Here is an 8775-nt window from a genome sequence, read left to right on the forward strand (position 1 = left end):
GTATTTTAAATACATACTAAAAGTCTGGGGTAGCTGGAAATATCAGAATGTTTGGAAAATTCATTAAAGGTTTCTGTCCTAAACCCACCTCTGTAACATTAAGCTATAATGACCCCTACCACATAAATAACCACTGATCAAAATAGTGAGTCACATGATATAGAGTTGATTCCAGAAACCAGGAATAGAATCCTTCAGCTTGAAGAGTCAAAAGATGGGCTCTTCTGAAACAGATTCTTCACACTGAGTGGCTTGATTTGAAAACTAGAAAGCTGCATTTCCTGAATGACCAGTGCTTACAAAGCAAAAAATATACAATAGTTACATAAACATAGACAGCTAAAAATAATATCTATTGTATAGATAGACAGACAGATGGATGGACTGATATACTGAGAGTTGTACAGGGATAGGTAGACATGTAGACAGATCTTGAAATTATAGTTAGAAAGACAAATTTGAGGGATAGATAGAATTTCCAAAAAAGTTGGTATATTTGAATAACATTAAAAATGGAAGAATTTACAAATTATTTAAGCTTTACATTGAATTGAAAATAGTACAAAGTCATTTTAAATGTTCAGTGGGTGAAAGGTCTGGTTTAATTTAGACTCTTTGACTAAGGAGCCGTGAATGTGGATTGGCCTTACTTTACTGAAATCAACAAGGCCTTCCCTGAAAAAGGTATTGTCTGGATGGCACCATGTTACTCCAAAACCTTTATTTATATATACAGGGGTTGGACAATGAAACTGAAACACCTGGTTTTAGACCACAATAATTCATTAGTATGGTGTAGGGCCTCCTTTTGCGGCCAATAAAGTGTCAATTCGTCTTTGGAATCACATATACAAGTCCTGCACAGTGGTCAGATGGATTTTAAGCCATTCCTCTTGCAGGATAGTGGCCAGGTCACTACGTGATGCTGGTTTAGGAAAACTTGTCCTGACTCGCTCCTCCAAAACATCCTTATATTTCTCAATAATATTTAAATCTGGTGACTGTGCAGGCCATGGGGGATGTTCAACTTCACTTTCATGTTCATCAAACCAATCTTTCACCAGTCTTGCTGTGTGTATTTGAGCATTGTCATCCTGACACATGGCACTGCCTTCAGGGTACAATGTTTGAACCACTGGATGCACATGGTCCTCCAGAATGGTTTGGTAGTCCTTGGGAGTGACACGCCCATCTAGCACAAGTATTAGGCCAAGGGAATGCCATGATATGGCAGCCCAAACCATCACTGATCCACCCCCATGCTTCACTCCAGGCATGCAACAGTCTGGGTGGTACGCTTCTTTGGGGCTTCTCCACACAGCAACTCTCCCTGATGTGGGGAAAACAGTAAAGGTGGACTCATCAGAGAACAATACATGTTTCACATTGTCCACATTTGGCATTGGCATGAGTGACCAAAGGTTTGGCTATAGCAGCCCAGCCGTGTATATTGACCCTGTGGAGCTCCTGACGGACAATTCTGGTGGAAACAGGAGAGTCGATGTGCACATTTAAATTTGCACACAATCCAGGGTAGCACCCAAACCTCCCTTTCAGACAGCTTCCTCTTTCGTCCACAGTTAATCCTGTTGGATGTGTTTCATCCTTCTTGGTGGTATGCTGACATTATCCTGGATACCGTGGCTGATCTGGTCCTCTTTATTCTAAAAAATCAGCTCATATCACCCCTGTTCTTCATCAGCTCCACTGGCTACCTGTCTCACTCCGTATTTAGTTTAAAGTTCTCCTGCTCACATACAAAGCTCTGCACGGTCTGGTGCCAGCCTTTCTGAAATTTTACACTCCTACTGTCCTACAAGATCAGAGGTCCTCTGAGAGCAGTCTTTTGTCAGTACCCAAATTTAAATTAGTTACCGATGGTGGTAGATCATTCAGTCTGATGGCACCAAAACTCTGGAATTCTTTACCACAAAGTCTTCACCTCTGCTCTTAATTTTCTGCCTTTAAATCCCAGCTAAAGACCTACCTCTTCTCTCAGTACTTCTGCACTCTACAGGTATAAGTGCAGTTATATAAATCTAACTTGTGCTTCTCCCTATCTACCAATATTTATAGCCTGTGCTCACGCTCAAATATGTTCACCCTCATGCATAAACCTATACACTTTACTACAATTCATTTACCAACAAACATCTGATTGTCTCCATGTATACTTCCCCTGCAACAAACTAACCTTACAAGCTGATAGAATATGCTTTAGTGTGCCAACCCCTGTACATAATCTACAACTAATGTCTTCATCTACCCACTGTCCTAGATTTTGGGGAATTGGAAGGACCTCATAAGTTGCTCCAAATATATATGTATATATTTATAATAATATATAAAAAAAGATATATATATTTTTTTGATGAGCTGAAAAATGTTAACAACATTAATTATATAGTTATAATATAAATTATAAAGTTATAGTGATCCACTTCCTCTCTCCTTCACCCATCTTGTAGCTGCACACACATGCTAGTAGTTGAGTGTGTGTGTGGTGTGGTCTGGGCACCACCAGAGACTGTGCACCCCATGAAATATAATGATGGGGACACTGCAGTAGGTATGTACCCCCTTTGTCTCCCTTAGTTCACCATCATTAGTAATTAATCACAATGTAACATTTTAGATTTTTTTCCTTTCCTTAAAGCTCACATGTCTAGATTAAAACAGGGAGATTTCTCTATTTTCAGATTGCTACCAGAGTTGCTACAAACCCTACATTGCCTAATGCCAAGGCCTGATCTACTAATCATGGATAGTTTGTCATAAGTAAATAAGTAATAGGTATGCTGGTGGAAAGGGAGATATAGGTTAAAAACTTTATAGGTTAAAAAATTATGCTCATCAAGGCATTATGAGGAGCAATGAGCATGAGTCTGCATGAGATCAGATGTTATACTACTAGCATAATTAAAAACGGCATATATCTGATACAGCATATGTTCTCCAGCTGACCCCGAGGACTAATTTATTTCACTAAAGATCTTATGTCTATCATGTTCACATTCAGAGTGTGCACAGCATGCCAAGGGCAGGTGGAGAAATGGACATTGTTGCACTGCATGTTGTGGACGTCACCAAAGAGTAGACTTTCAGGTGTAGTGCATAGCATTGAGTGCAGTTTGAAACCTGTGTAAGGAAGCAATCTAATAAATTAAGTGCAAGAAGTGAGAAGAAATGTTAATGGGATGCATCATACTGCGCTGATAATAAAACTTGATACAAACATTAGGGGCTTAAGCTCCATAAGTCCACTCTCTGTCCTGCCTAGGACTCATGACTCAACCAAATCAGAGATAAGCTCTTGCAATAATATGATGCAAATGTGTGGTGTGTGAATGGCAGGATATATGCACATTTGTGAATGCTCGTTTGCTCAATCCCAGCCAAATGGCGGACTCGGCATAGTTCAGTAAGAAAGGGAAAATTTTCACCAATAAAGGGCAGAGAAATCAACCAATAAATTAAGATCCAAAATATAAAGAAAACAAAAACTAATTTTAAAATAAACTATAGCTAAAAAGCATTTAGTTTAGATTGACTAATATCTCTCTCTCTCGCGCGCGTTCTCACAAGCTTTTGCACAGGCGGCACAGGCCAATTTGTTATACTCAACTGCCGGCTGAAATACAAACAACTCTCAAACATGTCACAGTTACACTTTCTAAATGCTTGTCCAAAGCTGCTATTTTGTCAGTTTTTTTTTGTATTTTGTCATGTTGTGGCTGAGACATTTTCTCCCATTTTTAATAATTGATGCACCGTGGCTTTAAGCTAAATATGCTAAATAGTACTGTTCCAGGACTCATTAGAAACAAAAATTTTATTTGGTAAATCATTATTTTTTTACAATATTGACTTTGTTTTGGTCTCATTGTTTGTTTTTTTGTTTGTTTAAACATAAACATTAAACACAAACTATAGCATGCCGATTAAAGCCCCAAGCACTACAAAAACTTTAATAAATGCAACAGTGGTTACCTCATAAATATATTGTACCAAGTCAAAGATGAAGGCAAACCTTGCCAGTTTTATTTATTTTCTTTAAATAATAATAAAACAAACTTTTGCACAGTAATATATATATATATATATATATATATATATATATATATATATATATATATATATATATATATATATATATATAGCAAGCATCAGAGATTGAGGTTTAAAAAGCTATTTATTTGGGCAGTAAGTTTTTATAAACTAAAAAATTGTAATAAATAAAGATACACCTATAGTTATATATCTCTCTCTTTCTCTTTTTGAGAACTTGTGTTCTACAATGGCGGGGTCTTCAGGTTCTTAAAATTTTATCCTAGTGTTAAATCACTCTTGATCTTTAGATTAGAGAACAGACGGGTGGCCTGATAAAAAGGGGTCTCTAGTGTGGCCTTGAGTAAGTGAGATTTTAACTTGGGGCATCTGATTGATTTGAAAGAGATTTCATTTAATTTAAGATTTCATCCTGAGTCCGCTACAGTCCACCACCCCCAGTCGGATTGGCAATGAGAATAGGAGATACTGAATATAAATATTTTTTACTGAATTAATTTTCTAATATTCATTAATGTATTATAGATATTTTCTATAACAGTGATAACAGTAGTCCTGATCTTAGAAGTATGCTAAGTGGGGAAAAATATTGCTCTGCTGTAAAACATTTTAACAAGACAATTCATATAACAGACACACTGCCAAATTTAAAATGTACAAACACAAACCATTTACCATTCTTTTAATGAAAGTTTGTTAATGTTCTGCCTCTTCTACTGCAGAGTTAACTTTGATTTGTTTATAGAGCACTTTAATAGACTGTAATACCTCCTCTGTCTTCAGAGTGTAGATGATGGGGTTTAACATGGGTGGAATAGTTTGTGTTATGGCAGAGTTGACTATTCTAGTATTTGCAGGTACATATCTAGTAAGTGTAGACATATATATGCTAAATATTGGCAGATAAAACATGGACACTAATATAAAATGGGAAGTACAAGTTTTCATAGCTTTCATTCTTTCACCACCATGTGAGATTTTGAGTAATGCAAAACCAATACAAGCATATGAGATTGCAATTAGTATCAATGGAATGCAAATCACAGAAACAATATAGACCCAGGCCATCATGTAGTTAGGGAAATAATCATTACAGGCTAATCTGTAGATAGGACCATGATCACAAAAATAACTGTCAATTGTAGTAGACTTACAAAAGGACAGTCTAGTAATCAGTGCTATCATGAGTCCAACAAGTGTCACACAGAAAACCCACATAAAACATATGATCAGTGTCATTGTGCTTTTAGTTACAATAGAATGATACCTCAGAGGAAAACATATTGCAATTACTCTGTCAAAGCACAATGCAAGTAATGTATGGGATTGCAGGGCCATAAAAAGAAAAACAAAATACATGTTTGCCAGACAGTTTTCATAAGAAATATACTGATTTTCAAACAGAAACATATCAGCATGCTTTGGAATAATAGCAGTGCTTCCACATAGATCACACAAAGCCAAGTTGAAGACAGCTATATACTTTGCTGTGTGTAAGGTAGGTGCCAAGTATATAGTACTTATTATAAAAGAATTCCCCAAAACTGTTACAACATACACAAAGCACAAAAATATGTAATAATACTTTGCATATGGTATGTTGTTCAATCCAGTGATATAAAATGTGGAGGGCCGAACAAATGTAACATTGTCAGAATTAGAATTCATGTTAGGAGATTGGTCGTAAAGGAATGTAAAAAAAAAAAGCAAAGTTATTTTTACAATTCCTCACAATAAAAACATTAAAAACTTACTCAACAAACCAGTCATAAATGACAATATCTTATACCCATAAAAATGACATGAAACCAGAGTTACGGTTGTTTAGCAACTCGTCTAAAATGATTTGCAACCATACTTTTTTGCAAGAGCAAAATTTCCTGAGACATCAGATATATTTATAACTGATCTCTGTTTACATCATCATCTAAAACACACCTCCAGGTAATACAAATCTCCCTAGACATGTAGACTCACATATATTTGTTTAACTGTTAACAAATAAATTTGGCATTATCAAAAAAAAAAAAAAAAAAAAAAAAAACTAGGACAGTATACAATTACAACTTCAGTGTGTTAATACAATATGCTCCATCAGAATTTGCAGGAAGAAAGACACCTGAGGCTCCATTTTCATCTGAGTGCACTCAAAAAAATCTGATCAATGAAATTTTACTTACCCACACCTGAACACATCATAAATTGCAATGTATTTATAAATTTAAGCAGCTGAATGAGCCTCATGTTCCACAATCTTACTGCCAACACTTAACCTTGAATGGTCCATTTAGATCACCTCATGGATACTTATATTATATATGGCAGCACCAATATGATCAGAAGACCTTTTTCAAGAAATCCAGCATGTACAAATTTATTTGTGATTACTTTAACTATATGGTGTATTCCCAGTGAGAACTAGCCATTTTAGACTAGGGCTATATTGATGCTTACTCTGCTTAGGATTAAACTTGCTTCAAAATAAGATTTTCTCACAATGTCTTGATTCCTTTCAAGGTTTGTGTGTGTTCTGGTGCTATCAGACCCTATACAGACCGTATGACTTGGTCGAGTATCTCTTCACTGTCAGAGATCCACAGCAGAGTACCAGCTCAGTGACTACAGCTCGTGTGATCACTGTGAGAGTGATGAGTTACTTTCTCCTTCACCTCCAGAAATTCAAAATCATTTGTGAAAATTTCACCTAAAAACATCCACCCAAATCTGGAAATTCTTACCCAATCGGAATTATTACAAATCTTCCTTGGCAAAGCACACACAGCAACATGCCACCGCCTGAAGGACAGTGAGCAACACTCAACAAACACACTCCATCCACACACAAAAAACCCCCAAACACTACTAAACCCCACCTCAAATATTGTAAATAAAAATAAAAATATTTATTGATTATTGTACCTTATTACTTTGCAGTATTTAAAGTAACAATCTACATTAAGATATTTACTGTCCTTAGTCATAAAATGTTCAGGGTGTGTGATCATAGATTAAGGAAACAGTCAAACCTAAAACACTTCTGCCTCTCATAGCATTGCTGAACCAGCAGTTTATTCTCTTTGAGAATTTCTCAGTCCAAAGAGCTCCTGTAATCTCGCCCTCTGTCAAATCACAAATAATCCAAACCCACCATGTTGCCAGGTCAACAAACAGTGCTTTGCAGCCATAATATGACCAAGTGAACAAAGTTAATGTTATATTGTATTTTTGTCCCAAAAAGCCCCATTGCCCTTCTAAAAATCTCCATGACCAGAGATGGAGTAAAATGAGAGGAAATATTGGCCTTGTGTTTGAAAATGGGAGGAAATTAGGATGCAGCCTCGGATATTCACTTATTAAAGGTGGAATGAAGAAATCAAACTTGGTAGGACATAGCAAATATAAGCGTTTCACTAGTAGGTGGTGCTAGATGTTTTAGTGACATTATGTACACTTGGTCGTGTCTTTTAAATTCATAAGATGGGAAATAAGAAGTGTTTAAAAATGAGTTTTGTTTTAAAAGCCAAGCACTAGCTTTAGCTTCACATAGTATTCAAGAAAAAGCTAGAGAATAACGCAAATAAAGCCTGGCTCATACTACACGATTTAAAAAATCCTAACCGATGTTGAAAATGGGAGACACCCCACACACAAAGACATTTTTCACAGATTTTTCAGTGTTGAACGATGTTAGTCTTCAAGTGCCCACACTACATGATCCACCTTAAATGAACCACCACACACTTTGCGATCACAAACACCGACAGACAGCTCCGCTCCTCAAAACTTTGTGGGAGTTTCACTGCTACATCCAGAGAGTGGGCAGGAGTTTCTAACACACTCAGGCTGTGTCTTAAACAGAAAGCAGTTTTATGTGCTCTTGTTGCCACACAAGGCAGCATTTTGAAATTAAGGTGACAGAGTCACAGAGTATTTAATATTTCAACACATTGCCCGGGCCCCTGTATTCTTGCACCCCCTCTCCACAATAATTACAAATTTGAAGCAAAAACAGACAGCATTCTAAACAAGCTATATTATACAACTGTGCACCTTCATTTAGAAAACTACCTCAGTAACAGCACTCCGTTCATCTCAGACATAAGTGTGATGTAAACAAATACGTTGGACGGTGGTGAAATAATCCCAGTTTGACTCTCATTGGTTTATATTCTTTCAGGCCTGACGTTAACTTGGCGCACTCACCCCCAAGATTCGGCATCCATCCAACACTACAGGATTCTGAGTTGTAAATATTGACGATTGATTGATTTCATATTTACGATTCACAATCTGGGCAGCCCGGACTGCACTGGGAAAAGATCGGAGGAGTAAAGATTGGATTATAGACTCCCCACACTACGAGATAATCTGGAAAAATAATTGTTTATGATCACCCTAAAATCGGGAGACCTCTTGCAATTGTCATGAGATCTGAATCGGCTTCAAAATCATCCTGAATATCCAGTAATGTGATTCTTAAATAGATCCATTTAAAGTGGAACTAAATGCATGAATACAAAAAATTATGAATAACAGTTACATTTGTGGTTGAAGGAAAAATAACTCCAGTCTTGTCTAGTGTAAAATTTTAAGGTGGTTTAGAAAGTACATTCTTGTAAATGCAGGCAAACTGGCAGTGGCTCTTTCCGTTGTTGCCTTTAATTCAAGGAAGTAGTGTGATGTATGTTCTGACTACACAAATGTACA

At 36.6% G+C, this 8775-nt stretch overlaps 1 protein-coding gene across 1 annotated transcript; it reads right to left on the reverse strand.

Annotated features, from left to right (window-relative positions):
* Positions 1–842: 842 nt before the first annotated feature.
* On the reverse strand, positions 843–5736 carry LOC136674400 (olfactory receptor 5K16-like). The gene is made up of 3 exons (XM_066650410.1): positions 4777–5736; positions 1687–1711; positions 843–1330 (listed from the first exon to the last, which is right to left on the reverse strand). Exons 1-3 carry the CDS (start codon positions 5734–5736, stop codon positions 843–845), a joined length of 1473 nt encoding a protein of 490 aa, XP_066506507.1.
* Between the last annotated feature and the right edge of the window lie 3039 nt (positions 5737–8775).

Source organism: Hoplias malabaricus, chromosome 18 (assembly GCF_029633855.1).
Source record: "Hoplias malabaricus isolate fHopMal1 chromosome 18, fHopMal1.hap1, whole genome shotgun sequence".
In the NCBI taxonomy this organism is placed as follows: domain Eukaryota; kingdom Metazoa; phylum Chordata; class Actinopteri; order Characiformes; family Erythrinidae; genus Hoplias; species Hoplias malabaricus.